The following is a 20,254-nucleotide window of genomic DNA, read 5'->3' on the forward strand; positions in this document are numbered from 1 at the left end:
AGATAGACAGCCTAAGTTACTCTCTTTAACTTCCGTTCCCTCTGTTATACCTACATTGTTTCATGTGTCCTTGCAGCAAAGTGTTCCCTTTACTTATTGTCATAAAATGACCAGCGACCAAACTGTAAAGTAACTTGGTAACAACTCTTTACAAAGTCGTGACATGCAAAACGAAGTAAGCAAGAAAGACCGGAAGTGGTAACAAAGATGCATCACCACATAATTTCCGTTTGTTTTTGTTTGGTGTGTGTGTGTTGGAGCTACAGCAGATAATTTGTTACATAGCAGAAACTATTTATAACAACATTTTTTTTCTTTATCAATTCAAGGATGACGGAGTGGGACGCGTTAAAGTCCCCAGGGTATCACAGGATATCTCCAACCAGGAGGAATCAAAGTCCTCACAAGGTGCGTAGAGAGATTATATCATACATTTAGTAATGATAGTTGGTTCGTAGTTCTTCTTGGCTGCAGCAGGGTCATTACACACTAGCCCCCCTCAAGCACACAGCGCCCCCTGTTGGTCTGGAAGATTCATAATTACTACCACCTTCTGCTTTTGAGAGTCAACCAGAGACCAAACGCTATCAGTTAATCCTGTATAATATAATTAAATGAAATTATACAGCACACACTACTACACAAGCTACTTGTCTTAATACTAATTGCAGCCGTACAACATATAGTTATTATAACCCATGGTCCTTTGCAACGTGACTGTCAAAGAAGCTACTGCGTGATGAATATATTGTTGTGCACTCCTGATGCTACGTTTTCGGACTCTTTGTTGTGCAATTCATAACTTGATTTTTATTTGTTTCACTGCCGTCTCCCGTTAGATGTTCGTATCCCTCGATCGTCCCTCCACCTCGTGGTTCCTCCGCTGAGGCTGATGTCGGCCTGTATGTGGCAGGTGGCCAAGGAGCGAAACGTGGACCACTATGACAAACTGGCAGAATTTGTCGTGATGGTGACGGACAATGTCCCAGAGCTTATGAACTACAAACAGAAGATTCAGCTGATCCTGGGACTGAGAGCTCGGGTGAGTGAATGTGGCCACTTCTAGCTATTTGTGGACATCTTTTTTGCGGTATTTTATCCGTAGAGAGAAGGTAGTCAAGAACATAAAGAGTTCACTTTGTGTTTTTCAGCTCATTCTTGAAGACTTAAAGAGGAAAGATAAGGTGGACTATAAAAGCATCCAGGATCATCTTGACAGTTTCCAAGAGTGGACAACAAGTGACGTGCGTGAGGAGGTGGGTATTGTTAATGTCAGGATGTAGTTGCAGAAATTCTTATATTGTTTATTTCAAGTATGAGAGACATTTCAAATAAAAACTGAAGATTGGTGCATGTAAACAAACGTCTCCTGGGCTTCATGACAGGATCAAGATGAGGAGGTGGAGTTTTCAAAGTCAGCTTTCATGGAGCTGGTTCAAACATTGCTGACAAATGAATCTGAGAAAAATAAATATTTCAGGGTGAGTTTTACCCCAACACAAGGGTTGCCATTAATATATGCATTGACCTTGTGTGTCTGCCTGTAAAATAATTTATATATTTTATATTTTCCCTGTCAAAGGAGGTCTTCTCAGTGCAGTATGGAGCCCGTTTTGATACAGCGCTGCAGATCCTCGTGTGGGAATTCTTCAGCCGACTGGAAGAGTTCCTCCCAGTACCAAGTTTTTCACAGGTATGCAGCATCCACTTGATCCCCAAATGCTGGCTGATGAATTATTTCTAGGTAATTAGCTATTGCCGTTTTTCCCACTGTGTAGTAATGGCTGCTATCACAGAACGGGGGCTAAAATGACTTTTTCTTCAGCATCACTGCATTAAAGGTAGACCAGCGTAGTAAAGAATGATCATGAAAGAAGAAAGCCAGAGTTCAGAGTCTTTTGCAAATTTATGATACGACTTGTGTTTAAATTCTTCCTGCTTTTCCAGGTTTCCTCCATGTTTGACATTTCTTCCCTTGACCATGAGTTTGAGCAGTTCGTCTACGAACCTGAAGACCTGAAGAGGATCTTCCAGCACCAACAGGAGCGGCATAAGCTGGCTAAAAGTGAGATTCTTTTCAAATGTATTTCTCACAGTAACAGTGCACTGAAACACTTTTTTCACTGATCAGATTTGGTTTTCCCAATCCCTTCTATCCAACTTGTAATAAATTGTATTCCTGCTTGACAACCAGCCCCACTTTATTGCCTTTAACATAGAATATCGCCTCTAATATGAATCTTCTCTGTTTCTCAGGTGAATTCACCTTAATGTCGGACACCATCCTTTCCACGCTTGCATCTAAACAGACTTCGGGGGCATCTGTAGATCATGCTGATCAAAAAATCATTCAGATAAGGTTGGGACAGAAGACTATGAAGCAAGAAGACGGCTGTAGCGGTGAATACACTTGCGAGGATGATGAAGAGACCGACGACAGTTCTACTGAAGCAAATCCAGACTCTCGGCTGAACGAGTACGTGCTGTCACCTCTCACGTCCTCTTCATGTTACGATGATGCTGATGCTGCAGGTGATGATGGTGAGTATCCCTTGTATTTCACACGATATCTGAGTCATCTGGAAAAAATGTTCCGATATTCTCAATCTAGTGGTGAGCTCGGTTACTCTGCATCTGATTCACTCAGGCAGGATTCAGGCATGCGCTTGTCTGTGAAGTCGTACTGGGACAAAATCTTCACTTGAGTGCATTCACTTATTCTGTTGTTTCCTGTTTGCAGAAACAGCTGGTGAAGCCGCCCTCCGGCCTCAAAGGTGCACGCGAAGCTCAGTGGAAGGAGCGAAGGAACATCTGGATCTGAGTAGGAACAAGGAGGCATCAGGAGAGAGCATGAGCCAGTCGTTGTCAGGAGGCAGAGCCGATGTCATCATAAAGACGGAGCTGGAAAGTGAAAAGACTTCTGCATCTCATTCCTCCCTCCTGAAAAAACATCATAATGCTCACTCTTCTGTACGGCTATTCAAGTGCACACAGTGCCAAAGGCCATTTAAAAGGCGAAATGACCTGAAGCGACATTACCGTGTTCACTCTAACGTTAAACTCATGCCCTACGCTTGCAACATTTGTGATAAGAAATTTAGTTCTCCGACTATAGTCAAAAATCATATGCGAAGTCACAGCGGAGAGAGGCCGTATGCCTGCAAGTACTGTGACAAGAGGTTCATGACGAGTTCTGTCTTGAGGTCCCACGAGCGCATTCACACCGGTGAGCGCCCGTATGCCTGTACTTTTTGCAACAAGACATTCATACAGTCGTATACATACACTGTGCACCTCAGGGTGCATAAGAAAGAGAAACCATACCTGTGCAGCACATGTGGTATGTCCTATCCAAGCTCAGGGGCCTTGCTGGTGCATTCAAGGACTCACACAGGGGAGCGGCCTTATCAGTGTGACGTCTGTGGAAATCGTTACACCACGTGTGAAAGAATGAGAAGACATCGGAGATTCCACACAGGAGAGAGGCCGTACTCTTGCTCCGAGTGCGCCAAATCGTTCCACTGTGGCTCAGGACTGAAGAAACACATTCGGACACACACAGGAGAGAAGCCTTTTAAATGTTTAACATGTCACAAGACGTTTGCTGAGAAATCCAACATGAAAATACATCTCCGAGTCCACAAAAAATAGTGCATTTTTTTTTACTGCTTTCCTGTTTTTACAGTGGCCCATAACAGACAGGTGTTCAATTGGTTGCAGTGTGCAACCTCACCAGTAGATGAGGATAAATCCTGGACACAGGACCTTATGAAAGGACTAACAGGTAGTGAAGAACATTGTTCATCTCCTTTTAGAGTGCAATGTTCTGCCTACAAAACCTTGAAATTTCACAGATCCTGATCTGATCAAGTATCCGTTGGACGTGCCGAAACAAGTCTCAACCAGGGTGGCCACACTGAGGATCGCTGTGAGCCATTAAAGCATGGACACAGGACATCTGGGGGTGTCCTGTGGTGTCTGTTGGGTGTCATGGATGGGACTTGTTCCAGCACGTCAAGCATACAAACATATATTAAGCCAAGATTTACAGGGAGGATTTTCTGTAAATGAGAACGAGAGACAGCCAGATTAAAAGAGAGAGAGAGACAGAAATAGGTTGTTGTTGTTCTGAGACAAACTATATAATTGTGGAGGGTCTGTGTTTTTTATTTTTTTTAACTGATGCACTTTTGTAGGGTTTCTCACATTTTGTGTACATTTTCTCACATTTGTGGGATCTCGGATGTCGCTTCACATCCTTGAGCCTCTGAAATGTTGAAACCGCCCGAGGATGTTTGTGACTGGGGCCATAGTCATCATTAATTGTTAATGATGTTGTTAGGTTCTGATTGTAGTGAGTCCCCAGGACTCAGAGGTGGTCATTTGAACAAGTCCCAGGCAAACTGAATAGGTCTCCAATAAAACTCGCTTTTTTTGACAAACTGTAGTGGTAAACTTTTGTTTTAAAATGCTGTACAACAACTGCAGCAACATGTTCTTTTCTGACTAATAGTTTTGTTTATCTTTCAGTGAAAGTAAAAGGACTGCATATGGTGTGATATATGATGTATTAACATAATAATCATTGTTTAGTTGTCATCATTGACTGTCTTCCATCCTATGTTTAATGGCTTCTGGAGAAAAAACAAGTTTTGGTTGCTCTTCGCTTCAGCTTCAAACGAGAAGGGAGAGACAGTCCATTAAACGTGTGGGGTTTTCTTTATTGTGTGTCTAATAATTATTATTAATAGAGCTGAGTGCTTGTGATATCTACAGATAATGTTCAGTTGAATTTATAATCCAATGACGCAACGCAGTAAACTATGTTTTATTTTTATCCTCAGTCCAGATCACGGGTAAACACTTATTCCTGGTTGGCTGATGAAGACTGAAACAACCCAGCAATTCAGATTTTACAACACTAGATGGCACAGTTATCTATGTTGCAAAGGTGTGACCAGTTCAAGCAGTGGTTTGTGTGTACAGATACCTATACTGGGTGAAAGTAGAACTCAGATATTTTACTGAAAGCAACATACACACATACATACATGCATGTACAAATACAAAAGTTGTTGTGTGTGACAAAATGTAAGCAATCCCTCTCTCCATGCTTTTCAAGACAAAAAAAACAAGCAGTTACCTTGTGGTGAGCTCACTGAGTTGACCTCTTATTTTGAAAACTGGGAACCGGAAGTGCTAGCCAACGACTATTTTTTTCCCCATTAAAACGCAAACTAATGGCTCTGGACTGCAATATCCGCAGAGCATTTGGGAAGGATGTATAGGCAGCTTTGTGACTAAAGCGTACAGGTTGACTAACAAGCTCTCAACTCTACTACTCGCTAAAAAACTGGCTGTAACGGTTAGCTAAGCTAAGCTAACTAACGCGCTCTCGAAATGGCAACAAGTCCTGCAGGTCTGTATTTACACCGAGTAACGTTATTCTTGCAACTCCGTTTGTGAGAGAGATCATATTTAACATTTAGTAATGTTAAACCGTTTTTAGTAACTCTGCTCGGTCAGTAGAGCTCAATTTAGTCGAAATTTACTGCTAAATTCATTCTTCTTCTTTGCTGCTGCTAAGTTCAGAGTGTAGCTGCGCGGAGTTGTCGCACTAAAGCGCCCCCTGTCGGCCAGGACGATACATGATTGGAAACCAGCGTGAAACTACTGTATTTTGATCATCATTTAAGTCATTAATGCAGTAAAAACACTAATTATTCTTTGGTTCAGTCCTCTCAGATATGAGGATTTGCTGCTTCTCTCAGTTTTATATTACTGTAAATCAAATATCTTTGTAGCTGCAGGGCGGACAAAACAAGCAATGTGAAGGCTACAGAAAATTATAATGGGTGTATGTCCTGATTTTCTGACATTTAATTGACTTAATGGTGATGATTGTTGTGCACTAGTACAGTATATCAAATAAGTATAATTTTGTTTTACTGCTTGCATATACTGTTATTGTAGAGCCTCACCTCCCTCTATCATCTCTGCCCCTGCTGGTTCCTCCGCTGAGGCTGATGTCGGCCTGTATGTGGCAGGTGGTCCAGGAGCAAAATGTAGACCACTATGACAAACTGGCTGCATTTATCACAATGGTGACAGAGATTGTCCCAGAGCTTCTGAACTACAAACAGAAGACTCAGCTGATCCTGGGACTGAGAGCTCGGGTGAGTGAATGTGATCACAAAGACCACTTGGATGTTTTTTGTCTCGCTGGTCAAAACTCTTATTTTGAAATTTAGGTATAAAGGTTTCACTTTGTGTTTTTCAGCTCATCCTTGGAGACTTAAAGAGGATGGATACAGTTGACTTAAAAGCTATCGAGGATCATCTCAACAGTTTCCAAGAGTGGACAACAAACAACATTCATGAAGAGGTGGGCAGTGTTGATGGCGTGATGTCATCTATGTGTCTAGCTATCTCTAAGAGAAAGAGATCATTTCTATGTCCTTAATGCATGGAGGAAACAATGACATTTAAATGAAATTATTGAGCTATTTTTAAATAAGAGAGACATTTGAAATGAAAACTTAGGATTTGGTAAACAAACTTCTCCTGGGCTTCATGACAGGATCAAGATGGAGCGGTGGAGTTTTCAAAGTCAGCTTTCTTGGAGCTGGTTCAAACATTACTGACAGACGAATCTGAGAAAAAGAAATATTTCAAGGTGAGTTTTACACCAACATATGTTGTTGTTTTCGAATCTACCTTGTGCGTTTGCCTGTAAAATGATACGTGTATTTGTGATTTATATTTTCCCTGTCAAAGGAGGTCTTCTCAGTGCAGTATGGAGCCCGTTTTGATACAGCGCTGCAGATCCTCGTGTGGGAATTCTTCGGCCGACTGGAAGAGTTCCTCCCAGTACCAAGTTTTTCACAGGTAGGCAGCATCCACTTGATCCCCAAATGCTGGCTTACTAATTATTTCTAGGTAATTAGCTATCTTATGTTTAAAATCCACCCACTCTTCTTTTCCAGGTTTCCTCCATGTTTGACATTTCGTCCCTTGACCATGAGTTTGAGCAGTTTGTGTTCAACCCTGAAGATCTGAAGAGGATTTTCCAGCACCAACAGGAGCAGCAAAAGATGACAAAAAGTAAAAATCTGTCAGCATTTGGCATCTTATTTCAGATATAAATGAAGTCTTTTACATGGAATTTGACCTCTAAAATGAATCTTGTGTGTTTCTCAGGTGAATTTACCTACACCTCGGACACTATCCTCTCTACGCTTGCATCTAAACAGACTTCGATGGCATCTGAAGATCATCAAAAAATCAGTCAGATAACATCAGAACAGAAGACTCTGAAGCAAGAAGACGGCTGCAGCGTAGAATACGTTTGTGAGGATGATGAAGACACAGATGACAGTTCTGTCGAAACTAATCCAAACTCTCGGCCGCATGAATACGGGTTGTCACCTCTCACTTCTTCTCCACACTCAGAAGAAGCCGCTGCTGCAGGTGGCAAAGGTGAAGTGATTTTAAATTAATAATTTATCGTGTACGAATAACTTTAAATTGCTTGGTTACTTGGCTTCTCATTCACTCAGGCGTGCGCTTGGCTGTGAAGTCAAACTGGAACAATGTCTTCACTCGGCACGCTGATTCTGTTGAGTGAATTCCTTACTTATTCTCTTCTATCTCCTGTTGGCAGAAACAGCTGGTGGATCCGCCTTCCAGCCACCCAGATGTTCGCAAAGCTCATTGGAAGGAATGAAGGAACATCTGGATCTTGGTAGAAACAAGGAGGCTTCAGAAAAGAGCAACATCTCTCTTCAATTAAGGGACAACCCCCAAAGACCCACCGAAAACACCTGCCTGGAGTGCGGCAAGACTTTTGCATCTCCCTCCTCCCTGAAAAAACATCACCTCGTTCACTCTTCTGTACGGCCATTCAAGTGCAATCAGTGCGACAAGTCTTACAAAAGACGAAAAGACCTGAATCAACATTACCTTATTCACTCTAAGCCCAAAGTCCTGTCTTTTGCTTGCAGCCTTTGTGACAAGAGATTTAGTTCTCAGGCTTTGCTTACAGTTCATCTGCGACGCCACAGCGGAGAGAGGCCGTTCGCCTGCTCGTACTGCGACAAGAGGTTCCTGACAAATGCAGTCTTGAAGTCCCATGTGCGCATTCACACGGGTGAGCGCCCGTACGCCTGTACTTTCTGCGACAAGACATTCACACAGTTATATCCGCGCACCGTGCACCTCAGGATGCATATGAAAGAGAAACCTTACCTGTGCAGCACATGTGGAATGTCCTTCTGTAGCTCCGGGGCCTTGCTGGTGCATTCACGGACTCACACGGGGGAGCGGCCTTATCAGTGTGATTCCTGTGATAAGGGTTTCGCCACGGCTGTACAGTTGACCATACATCGGAGATTCCACACAGGAGAGAGGCCGTACTCGTGCTCTGAGTGTGACAAATCATTCCACTGTAGTTCAGGACTGAAGAAACACACGAGGACACACACGGGAGAGAAACCCTACAAGTGTTTGACATGTCACAAGACGTTTTCTCAGAAATCCAACATGAAAATACATCTCCGAGTCCATAAAAATGTCTAACATGCTGTTTTTAAAGACAGGTTGTTGGCATGTGTACTGTACTGTTCTATGTGTGAGTTAAAACAAATCTATCATGATAAATTGTGCAGTTTGAAATGTCTGAACTTGAACATTTTTGATAAGGTTCCTTAAATTTAAGGACACGGTCCCGTAATTTCTTTGTGTTGGTAATTGTGACCATGAAGTGGACTGGGCAGGACATTTTACAGCGGAAATAAACTTGTTTCTACTCGCTGGTGGACAAACTATTGAATGTACATCCATTTCTTGTCATTTACTAGCTGACATGCACGCAGTAGGTGTTATTTTTTTTACTCTGTGGGGATGAACCCCATTGTTTCACCCACCCATGACAGACAAACTGTCTCTTTTGGTTCTATTGTTTTCAGAGGCTTGGTCGAGTAACATTAAACTACACAACCCCTCTGTCCCTTGGCCTGCTCAATATATTGGTCCGGCTCTAGTTAAGAGGATAAAAATCAGTGATCGTATTGAAATATTAAGTCAAATGTTACTTAAGATGAACATATGTCCATAGGGTTTACACTGTAGCCTCTATGACCCCAATGAATGTGTGTACCAAAGAATAAAAACATATTTTACTTGCGTTAAGGAAATGAATAGGTTTTAATATGACACAGATGAGACAATTCATGGTATTTGTGCTGTCATGCAACACAAATAGGCTATTATTCATGTTCTTTATGTCCCATATATTAAAGTAGGGCTACTGTGAGTTCAACACACCTTTTAAATGTTCCTGTCTTGCAGAAATACAGAAATAAAACATGTTTACACTTTGATTTGAGCTTTTTTTGAGCTGAAATTTAATTTTGGAACTGACCACACACAACCATCTGCATTTCCACAGCAACCAGGACTTCCGTTAAACGTCTCACGCCTTCAGAATAAAAAGAGAGCAAGTTGATTAACGTTTAAAAATACAAACAACATTAATGTGGTGGTCACATTTGAAAAGACAGCACAAATTACCATATGGTAAAGACAGTTGGCACAGGCCAGGAGGAGAATTTTGACATGTGATTCTTGCTTAATTAAAATTCTGTTAAGATGGCACTTTTATTTTGAAGGCTGTTTACCGGAAGTGTCACCCTTGTTGCTGTCCCTGTTTTTTTAAGACTAGCTAGCTAGGCTACACTTTCCTCAAACAATGTCTGCACTGGGGAAAGTATAACATTTTATCTATCAATGCATTAGTACTCTCCCACAATAAAACGAATTGTTAGGAGGGAACTTTAAACGCTGCAAATATCGTTAGCGACTTACGGCTGCAATACTTAAGCTAGCTTATCAAAGCTAACTATCTGCGCTCCTAGCATGGCTAGATATCGAGGTCTGTATTGGACTCTGTGTGCTTTCTCTTATATGACATTAATGTGAATAGCTTTATAACATTACTTAGTAAATAGCTGGTATTTTCACTATTTCTGCTACAGGCTCTCAAAATGTTAGCTAACACCTTAGCAGGCTGTTTCCAACCAGCCTGTCCTGTTGGTCATTTAAAGGCTACTTACAGGTCATATAGTGCTTGGTATTGTGATGTCGTGTTGCTAGTTGTTGAATGTCAGTAAATGCTGCCACAGAGTGTGTATAGCAGACATTAGATTATAAATGTACTGTTGTAACTGAAGTTTTTACTTCTCCTTGCTTGCATCTCCTGTCAGATCCTTATCTCCCTATGTCATCCGTCCACCTCATGGTCCCTCCACTGAGGCTGATGTCAGCCTGTATGTGGCAGGTAGTCCAGGAGCGAAATGTGGACCAGTACGGCAAATTGGTTGAATTCATCACATTAGTGACAGAGATGGTCCCAGAGCTTATGAACTATAAGCAGAGGGCTCAGCTCATCTTGGGATTGAGAGCTCGGGTGAGTAAATGTGGACAATGGGGAGTAAATGTAAGAAAATGTCTTGGTTATGTATATCTGTGGAGAAACTGCTGAACATAATTCGAATTTTGTGTTTTTCAGATGATTTTGGAGTTTCTTGGGAAGGTGGATCCTGTTGACTCGGATGCGATCCAGGAACAAATCAGCCTTTTCCAGAAAAGTTCAATAAAGTGCAACGGGGAAGAGGTAGGGAATGTTTGAATAGAATATGTTTTATTGTCAGATAGAGATGCAAAGTTAATATACCACAGGGTTTGATTTAGTTATGAAAATTAACCCTCTCCTGGGCTTCATGGCAGGATCAAGATGGAGATGTGGAGACATCAAGGTCCGCATTTGTGGAGCTGGTTCAGACGTTACTTAGTGACAAATGTGAGAAGGATAAATTTCTCAAGGTGAGTTCTGTTCCATTTTTATGATCTTTATTGAAACTATTTCTTATCTGCTTTAAGTGTGTAATGTATTTTCTTTTCTGAGGATGTATTTATTCTATTTTTCCTGTCCAAGGAGGTGTTCCCAGAGCTGTATGGGACCCGTTACGATACAGTGCTGCAGATCCTGGTATGGGAGTTCTTCCTCCGACTGGAAGAGCTCTTCCCAGTACCAAGTTTCTTAAAAGTAAGTTGCATTGAGTTACGTATAGTCACCTTGGTACGGTTTTATTATTCAGAGCTCATGCACTATTTAAAAAATATTTTAATTGCACTAATAGTGTTATTTGTTGATTTAAAGTAAAACTGTTACAGCAGTTTGCGAAAAAGGACAATGGATTTATCTTGTACGGGTCCACGCAGTACTGCATTACACTATTTTCAAAGAGTGATGTTTAAGTTATTGTACATTGCTCTTTTCCACCTTTCCAGATATCCACCATGGTTGACCTGACCTCCTTCGACTTCCAGTTTGAGGAGTTTGTCCCTGATCGTGACGACCTGAGGAAGATTCTGCACCATCAAAAGTATCGACAAAAGTTGACTCAAAGTAAAGGCCTGTTTACAGTTGGCACTTTGTATAGGGCTGTGGTGTTAATGCGAAGAGAAACTCCTTCTTACTGAATTTGTCTGAATTCTGCATAATTTAAACATTCCCTGTGGAGTTTCTGACCTCTAGTAGCCCGTGGCCCAGTTTTGCTCGTGTCGTGCACTCAAGTACGTGGGTGAAGCGATACCTATTCATGTCGAGATAAGCAACAGCAAGTCAGCAAAAGCAGGGAAGAGGTCACTATATGACACTATGTTGCTATAACTTCCAGGGGAACACCAGATAATGCATCAGAACGTGAGGAAGGACATCGGAGAATGTGACTAAGCGGAAAAAATTACATAGTGTGCTTTTAAAATCAGCTTTGCAAATGTTTTTTGAGGTAGGAAAGGGAAAGAAACTCCACAGGGCACCTTTAATCTTTTCACCAATACCTACTTCTGATCTAAAAAAATTTAATCACAGCAATCAGCACCACTCCTTACATGATATTTCCACCTCTAACATGAATATTTCATATTTCAGATGAATTCTCCTTCATGTCGGACACTATCCTGTCCACACTTGCATCTAGACAGACGTCGGTGGCATCAGAAGACCACGCTGATCACGCAAGAGATGGAGGCGGTGATAACAGCAGCGATGAAGAGACTGACAACAGTTCCATTGAAGCTGCTCCATCAAACCCGCAGCTGCAGGAGAGTAGGCTGTCACCTCTCACTTCCTCCTCATTTTATGAAGAAGGTGGCGCGGCGGGTGACACTGGTGAGCATCCCTCATTTACGAGATATCTCAAATATTATGAATATTGCATAGATTTAGCTGAGAAGCTATTTAAAGCAACATTCCTGTCGTAAATACAAGTTCCAGGTTTCTTTAACGATTTGTCACATGTAATGTAACGTTAAGTGATAACTACAAACAATCATTCCAGTGACTCAGTCCCTCAAAGCACCTGTTGTTCTCCACCAGATGTTTACGAGACACAAGTGACGCTCTCGGACGAAATCTTGGACGAGCCTGCCACGGACAGCACCACAGTCCAGGCGAGCCGCAGCGCTGGAGCGTTAAAGCCGAACTTGGGTTCCAGCACAGCTGAAAACCTGACCTGTCCCGAGTGTGGCAAGAGTTTTAGAAAACCAATGATGTTAAGACACCATCAAAACTCTGAACACGAGCAGGTATACCGCTGCGACAAATGCGACAAGACTTTCCAGACGAAGCGTCGTCTGGAGCAGCACCACCAAGCTCACGCCACAGTGAAGCCGTACGTTTGCTCCTATTGCGGCAAAGGGCTCCCGTGTCCGAAAGTGCTGAAAACTCACATGCGAGTTCACACTGGGGAACGCCGATACGGCTGTAAGATCTGCGGTAAGAAGTTCGACCAGGCGTCCACGCTGACGCACCACATGAGATTGCACAAAGGGGACAAACCGTTCCTGTGCAGTGAATGTGGAAAAGCCTTCCCCAGCTCGAGTGCTTTTCTCATCCACACGCGGATGCACACGGGTGAAAGACCGTATCAGTGTAAGGAGTGTGGGAAAAGATACGTCACGCTGCATAGACTTAAAGTCCATCAAGGACTTCACACACTTGAGCGTCCATTTACCTGCGACCAGTGTGGGAAGTCTTTCCGCTACCCCTCGGAGTTTGGGAGACACAAAGTTATTCACGCCGGAGAAAAAAAATTTAAGTGTGTCGTCTGCGTCAAAAGATTTAAGTTGGCAGGCAACCTGAAGGCACATATGCGAACTCACAGAAAGACGAGAGAAGCGAAAACATCTTCAGAGTGATGGTTTCAGCGTGGAGCCTGTACTCTGATATATAGGACAGAATAGGTCTGAACAGTTCAAAGCTGTGTTTGCAACACTTAAATTGAATATTGACTCAGCACTTTTTATTTTAAAAGGCCTAATCGATATATAAATTTGAGGTCTGTCCATATAACCTCATATAATAAACATGTTGGGTTTTGGATTATCACCAGCACTTTCTTTTTGTGCCACAAACTGCAGGAATCACCTCAGTGAAGGGCGGAAAATGTTAAGAGTCCCAAAAAGGAAAACCTTTTTTAGATAGCTGCAGCTAGCGATATGGCCAGAGCCCTGGATTTTAATATGGTGGTGGATAGTTTTGCACAGAAATGGGTAAGGAAGAAATTCAGGTGCTGTATTACTGCTTACATTGGTGCAGTTGCGTTGGCTGCCCATTTGTCTAGTGAAATTCATTTTCAGGCTCTATGACAACTACAAGACAGAAGAGATTGACCTTTAGTGACATAAATAAATGACTATAACATGACAGTCATTCTGTTTTCTTTCCTCTTGCCTACAAATATCTGCATTTGTACTCCGTCAGAGACACAATGACTTGATCTATACCAAAAAGACCAAACCCAGTGCTGCACTATAGCCATTATTAAACCCTCAACTGTTGAAGAAACTCACTTTGCTCTGCTTCCCGATGTGTTCTTTGTTACATCAGGACGATTCCTCATGTCTGACACCATCCTGTCCACACTTACACGTAAGCAAACCTCACTGGCATGTCAAGATAAAATTAATTGTACGAAAAGGTAACAGGAGAGAAAAATCACTGCAAAGCAATAAAGAACAGTAGACTGAAGCGAGGAAACAACTGCACTGTAGGAGACAGCTGTGAGGACGATGATGGAGAGACTGACGACACTTCCAATAAAGCTGCACCATCCGTTTCTCGGCTGCAGGAGTGTGCTGTCACCTCTCACTTACTGTCTCTGCTCTGAAGAAGCTGGGATGGCAGGTGAGAGTGGAGAGCATCTCTTCTATTGTAGAAGCGCATTTAAAAATCACAATATACTATGAAAACAGCTTCTCTCTTTTAGTTTTGGTGTTCGTGTTTTGTCACGCAGCCTGCCAGATGTCACCTTTAACTGCATCTTCTGCAGTCACCACTTCAAATGTCCAGTGTCTCCTGTCCACCACCAGAGGGAGACACATACCTTGTCATATTTCCCGCCGAATTTGGACAAACACACCAGTGAAGGGACCTGCAAGAAAATCACTTGCTTGAACTTCCCTAATGGCATCCCTCCCAGGAAACAGAGCTCAATAATTCATAACAGGCACTCATAAATTTCAATGAGTTTCTAATTAGGAGGAGCCCAGAGTAATTGTCTCTGAGGCGGTTCTAACAGGAGGAGGATCACGCTGACAGATTGACAGAGTCCTTGTGGCAGATTGCTGCAAATCACCTAATTATGAGTAAAAGTCAAACTTTGGGCTTTTAATGATGATTATTTTGGCTTTATTGGATAATTTCACGATCGACAGAGAAAGGAGGGTGAGAGAGGACGATGCGTGACAAATGTCCCACTCATGAATATGACATTTTCATCTCTACTCGATCTCCATCCTTGAGTTTTTAACACGACACATTTGTAGTTGTTGATGTTGATATCCTGGCCTCTAGTGGAGTCTATAAAAAGATCTATTACCTGTAAAATGTCTGGTTAAAGGTGCAATATGTAAGAATTTGCCACCTGTCGAATTCATACTCCTAACAAATAGGGGGCAGCGTATCACCAGAGTAACCGCTAACTGCTGATAACTGTAGCTGCTGTTAGCTCAGTTAGCTGTGCAGCTAGTGGATTCAACAGTGACTTGCTATCCCCTCTTGAGCAGTATTATGAGACAGGACGGGCTGAGGCTAGCTGGTTAGCACGCTAACTTCAGTAGATATCTGCAACACAATGTACAGACGTCTTTGATATAACATGAAAACTATTATTATTTTTTTGAACATTTTAAGCTAAAAATTCTTATATGTTGCACCTTTAAAGTATAAATAACTGCTTGTATATTACCAGATATACTACATTATAGTCATTTTGTGAAAATTATTAAATATATATGTCCAAAATAAAGCAGAGCAAAAGAAAAACTTGTGTTCCTTAGAGGTTGTATTTTTTTGGAAGGTGTGAACAGGGCCGTCTGTGGCTAACACTGAAGACACTGAGGCCATGTCCTCAGTGTTTCTTCTGGGGATTTGGGGTTTTTACAGGGAGCTATGCTGAGGTTACGTTGAGGGTATCAGTATTTCTCAAATAGCTTTTTAAGTCTGTGGGGATATAAAACACTTCATCTTGCAGGCCCACAGTTTCCGTACATTTTCTGTGGAAAGACGTTTGTCGTCAGAACTGTGGACTATTTACTTAGAATAACAGGATTTGGTGGCATCAAGCATCTTGCCCTCCCCTACAGTGGCCACTAAAATTGTGAAAAATGTGAAAGGCCCCTCTCTAGAGTCAGTGTTTGGTGTATCCGATGTAGAAACACAGCAGTTCAACATGGCGGACTCCGCCAAAGAGGACCTGCTTCCTCTGCAGATATAAAAGGCTCACTCTAACGTAACGAAAACACAAAGATATATATAATTCCTGCCTATAGATCCCCCTAAATCCCTCTTTAATCGTACCCACTGGACCTTTAGACAGTTGTTGTAGTTAGCTGACTTAGATGGGAAGTTGCTGGTTCCCTGAGTTGACTGTAAAATCCTTCACATCGGAGTATGCATCTCACGTTAGAGGAAAAAGTTTGACATTTTGGGAATAAAGCTCATCCGCTCTCTTGCCTAGAGTTAGATGAGATTGATACCATTCCAGCAAAACAGAGTACAATCTTGCACACACTTTCACAAGATACATCTTTGTGACGGAAACATCGACCTTTTTAAATAAATCTGTCAATGCAGAGCCGAAACGTGTGTGCAAGAAGGTGCTGTTGTGATTAGGATTCAATCTTTGAGGGGATTTGATTCCCTGCACCACAGAAAGAGATAAAACAGAGGGTGTGCGTGTTGCCTTCGACTCAAGGTTTATACCACTGTTGTATTTGTCTGGTCCAGAAGCATGACGCTTAGCTTAGCTTAGCTTAGCTTAGCTTAGCTTAGACAGGATGTGGTGGGGAAACAGATCCCTGTCTGATTGTGAATGGCAAAATAGATGTTTTCGCACTTCTTGTACATACGAAACAACGGAAACACAACATGTTTATCGCTGAGCGTTAGAGGTGATGCTAAGCTAACTCTCTCCAGTCTTTTTACGCTAATCTAAGTGAACCATCTTTCCATCAAGACAGTATTTCCCAAACTCCCCGACTATTCCCTCAAAGATGCTGGCATTAAGATAACCTAAGACAGCTTGTTTTCATACAGACGCCTCAGACATACTGATATTAGCCTGTCCGGCGTGCTTGACTGAACTACTGCTCACACCTCGGGGAGATGAATAACATCCAAGTGCAGTAAAGCAGACAGTGTAATAACAGTAATCACTTAGTGGAGTTCATTTACAGCAGTAAAATAAAGGTCACTGACACCCCCGTGTGGGACGTCTCATGGATATTAGGCTCTATTTACTGACGGGGGATAATTCAGTGAGCTAACCCTTCAGGACGGCGGCTGGTGGCTGTGGAGGGACATCCAGAGGTATTTTGTATGTGTGCGAGCACATGAGCTTTGGCTTGGCAGGAGACACCGGACAGGTGGATGCTCAGCCAGCCAAAGTCCCATTACTTGCTCAGGGGGCAAGCAAGTGTGTGTGTGTGTGTCTCTGGGTGTGCGCGCGTGCTTGCATGTGGTAATTACTTTTTCTCTGTGTGTGTGCATGTTTGTGTGTGTGTGTGTGTGTGTGTGTGTGTGTGTGCAGACGGGGGTGATTAGAGATGGGTGGCGGGTGGAGGGCTTGTCAGAAGTTATCTTCCCATCTCATCTCATCATAGGCAGTCTGGCGGATTCCCTCGATGGCTCAACAGCCCGACGCCGCGGTGCTGCTGTCAATCGGGCCGTCAACGCCTGCAGAAATCGATGCCAATCTCCCTCCGTTTCTATTTTTATCCGAGGCTCAGCACCCAGGCCTTTGATAAGGATGCTGCCTCCTTTTGGCTCTCCTCTTTGCCTCGGATGAGCAGCCCCCCCGCCCCCCCCTTCCAACCTCGTTCTCCTCCCCTGCTGATGAGAGGTGATAACAGACAGACGAGATGGAGCTAAAAGCACAGACCTGCCTGACACTGTGAAAGAGGCTTTCATGGCGGAGAAAATGATGATTGTTAGCGCTATTACAAGTCGCAAGAGCCATACGGGTTGTAATATTATTAGTCCAAGACATGATTGCATTTAAATTGTCACTTTTATCAGTGCTAGGACTATTACCTCTGGTACTTCTGCTACAACTACCAATAATACACTACAACTGCTACCTTTACTCAAGTCTTTCATTGACACAAATGCAGGAGGACCACAATTGGAAATGTTCTGGGCTGCCACATCTTTCTTGTTGATGATATTAGAAGTATTTTCACAGTTGAAAATCAACATTCCCAGGAAAACTGGGCGAACGCTGCTGATGATGATCATTAGGTGTGATTGACAGCTCCACAACAGAGACTAAACACAGGCTAATTAACTGAAACATCCCGTAATTAAGAAGCGTGATAAGTACTGTCTTCTGAGTTTGTTGTATGTTTTTTCATATGAAACTTGATTCTACAAAGTCACTGTTGACTGCAGCCTCCAGATTCATACATACTGTATGTATACAGGTGAGGTGAGCGACAAAATCTCCGTCAGGGTGACCGCAATCCTATTCTGAGGACTTTACGGGTCACTGAACGGTTAAATGATTATGAAAATGATGTGACTCTGAGGTTGGATGAACGAGGCTGGCAACGAGGCTCAAAAGCCCCAGGTTCACTGTGTGTCTGTGGCTTCTGCTAATTCGATTTCTCGCAAATTTGTTGGGAAATTTGCATCGTTAAAGTGGAATATGACCCGAGTCCTGACTCACGATCTTGTAAAAGGGATTTCTAGTCAAAATGTAGTTGTACCACTATAGTTTTAACGAGTGTTTTCCTGAATAAACGTGTGTTTTATAACAGTACCACACACTAACTTCCCCGGGGCCGAGTCGTATTCCAGTACGGAAACACCGTTTAGTTTTTGGTCTTGAACGCTCCACAGCGTGCTGCGTTTTAGAGGCAGTGTCCGAAAGAAACCCCTGAAAGTTTTCATGTTTTAGTGTTTTTGAGTCAAAGTAGATTTACTGTGGCTTTTTTTGAAACAAAGAACATCGATATCTCTACCGCACGATCAAAATTATTTACAAAAACAAGATACAAATGATTCTCCATCTTTAATATGACACCTTAATCACCACCGGTGCAGCCAGTCGGTTTCAGATACGGTGGCAGAAGTTGAGGTGGTTACTGAAGATACTACAGAGGTTTCTGAAAGAGGCGACTAAGCAGCTGTGTGATCAGGCCCTGTGTGACTCACGGCCTTTGCAGTTACCAGATCTCAGCCGCAGCGAGATGGAGATATTGGACCCACGCTGTTTCTCCAGCATCGAATATCTTGTGGCAGAATGATGTTTTATTCCTCCACCAAAGTTTGAGAGGCTTTGAAGCTCTGGCGGAGACACTTTATGTTGGTTTTTCCTTTCATTTATCGCCCATCTGTACTTACTGGAACATAAAATACCCGAGCGGTGTACCCAAGTGCGAGCGGCTCGGAGCTCTGATTGAGCTCAGCACAGGACAAAATGTGCTTATCACCACCTGACGATTGTTTCTCCTCTTCATCTCCCTGCACCGCTTGCTCGTTCGTACCCTGTGTGTTTTCAGGACGGGTTGGGATCTCCTCTCTGCGGACTCCGCGGTGCTTTGTCACCGCTCGGCGTACAAAATGAATTCCCCCCGCCTCGCGAGCTCGACTTCAGATGCCGCACATTAATAATCGCTATTTCCCTGCGACTTCTGCGTCGACAGCAACCACGCGGCGACGGGAGCGATGTTGCGCTGGGATTTGTCGGAAACGTGTCGGCGATTAATCGTGTCTGACACGACGGCGGCGGCGAGGAGTGAAGGATGTGTTGTTCTTTAAGTGGATGCCTTGAATTTCAGGTCATTTCTTTTTAGAAAACGTGGAGGACATTGCTGCTTTGGTGATGTTTCCTTTTAAGTTTTGATAATTTGATCATGTTGAGATCCTCTCCGTGGCTTTAAGTACAACAAAAATGATTTAATGAGTGCGAGTGAGAGGTCTGAACAGCCTCTGCGCGTCTCACTTTGATGCAGCAGTGAGTAGGCAGGGCGGCCTGCTGCTTAGACAGAGCGTTATGTAACCGAGAGGTCACCGCCTTGACCCTCATGACTCCTCGACAGCTGTGCGTGTTGGCACTGTGCCCTTGAGCAAAGTAACCCTAACTTCACTGAAGTCCTGCTGCAGCAGAACACCATCTGAGATATCACAAACAGTCTTCTGTTTTCCAGTGTTGAACATGAACAAATTGATCCACGAGCTCCGGCTATCATCTCTATATTTACTTCATTTTGTGGAAAATATCTGTGGGCGTCTCTTTTATTGCATGTCTGTTTTGCTCTTAAGTTGTTGGCAGAACTCGATTCAAACATTTTCCCTCTAATTGGGTGTTTTTGTGGATGCCGGATTAATCAGCCGCAGGGTATTTAATGTTGTTTGGGCAGCTGAGAGGTAATACAGCCAAGCCATTAACATATCATTAAAGAGTCCTGAGCACTGTAATTGCAGCCAGAACGCTGACGCTACACTCTCATTAAGTGGACTCGGAGAGAGGAGACGTCTCGTTGTGATGGGTTTTAGTGAGATGCTGAGGAAAAAATTTGTGTAACTCAGCACTCTGTTGTCACAATGGGACGTCCACAGGTCACACTGTGAGCGGAGATCGTTTCCAAAAAAACGCCAGGCAGGCTCCTGTTGAAGCTGGATTTCATC

The 20,254-nt window shown here is 43.0% G+C and overlaps 3 protein-coding genes across 11 annotated transcripts in view; 2 read left to right on the forward strand and 1 right to left on the reverse strand.

Moving 5' to 3' along the window:
• The window catches only part of LOC311252635 (uncharacterized protein), a 2,524-nt gene extending 683 nt beyond the window's left edge, over positions 1–1,841 (forward strand). Inside the window, exons 2-7 of the mRNA XM_084345955.1 lie at positions 330–408; positions 840–1,042; positions 1,152–1,256; positions 1,386–1,481; positions 1,583–1,693; positions 1,779–1,841. Of these exons, the coding sequence (XP_084202081.1) occupies positions 330–408; positions 840–1,042; positions 1,152–1,256; positions 1,386–1,481; positions 1,583–1,693; positions 1,779–1,781 (597 nt within the window). The 3' untranslated portion in view covers positions 1,782–1,841. The remainder of the gene's footprint in view (positions 1–329; positions 409–839; positions 1,043–1,151; positions 1,257–1,385; positions 1,482–1,582; positions 1,694–1,778) is intronic.
• LOC311252633 (uncharacterized protein) overlaps positions 1–8,326 on the reverse strand; it is a 23,732-nt gene extending 15,406 nt beyond the window's left edge. For 2 of the 4 annotated variants that reach the window (XM_084345945.1, XM_084345944.1), the window contains exons 1-2: positions 8,248–8,326; positions 3,325–3,534 (exon numbers count right to left, since the gene is read on the reverse strand). In XM_084345945.1, the coding sequence (XP_084202071.1) occupies positions 3,325–3,534; positions 8,248–8,260 (223 nt within the window). In that variant the 5' untranslated portion in view covers positions 8,261–8,326. Of the gene's footprint in view, positions 1–54; positions 152–3,324; positions 3,535–5,143; positions 5,210–8,247 lie in introns of those variants that run through there. The other 2 variants (XM_084345948.1, XM_084345946.1) reach the window with 2 other exon arrangements.
• Positions 5,328–13,913, forward strand: LOC311252634 (uncharacterized protein). Of its 6 annotated transcripts, none has more exons than XM_084345951.1 (8): positions 5,328–5,419; positions 5,974–6,176; positions 10,568–10,672; positions 10,786–10,881; positions 10,994–11,104; positions 11,350–11,467; positions 11,993–12,232; positions 12,440–13,913. In XM_084345951.1, exons 1-8 carry the CDS (start codon positions 5,401–5,403, stop codon positions 13,258–13,260), a joined length of 1,713 nt encoding a protein of 570 aa, XP_084202077.1. In that variant the 5' UTR covers positions 5,328–5,400; the 3' UTR covers positions 13,261–13,913. The 6 variants fall into 6 exon arrangements, with proteins under 6 accessions (XP_084202077.1, XP_084202079.1, XP_084202075.1 ...); XM_084345953.1 differs by having other exon boundaries at positions 10,997–11,104; XM_084345949.1 differs by lacking the exons at positions 10,568–10,672; positions 10,786–10,881; positions 10,994–11,104; ... (1 more) ...; positions 11,993–12,232; positions 12,440–13,913 and adding exons at positions 6,281–6,385; positions 6,581–6,676; positions 6,778–6,888; ... (1 more) ...; positions 7,201–7,479; positions 7,664–9,380.
• The last annotated feature ends 6,341 nt before the right edge of the window (positions 13,914–20,254 follow it).

Source organism: Pagrus pagrus (genome assembly GCF_965226575.1).
Source record: "Pagrus pagrus genome assembly, chromosome: 23".
In the NCBI taxonomy this organism is placed as follows: Eukaryota; Metazoa; Chordata; class Actinopteri; order Spariformes; family Sparidae; genus Pagrus; species Pagrus pagrus.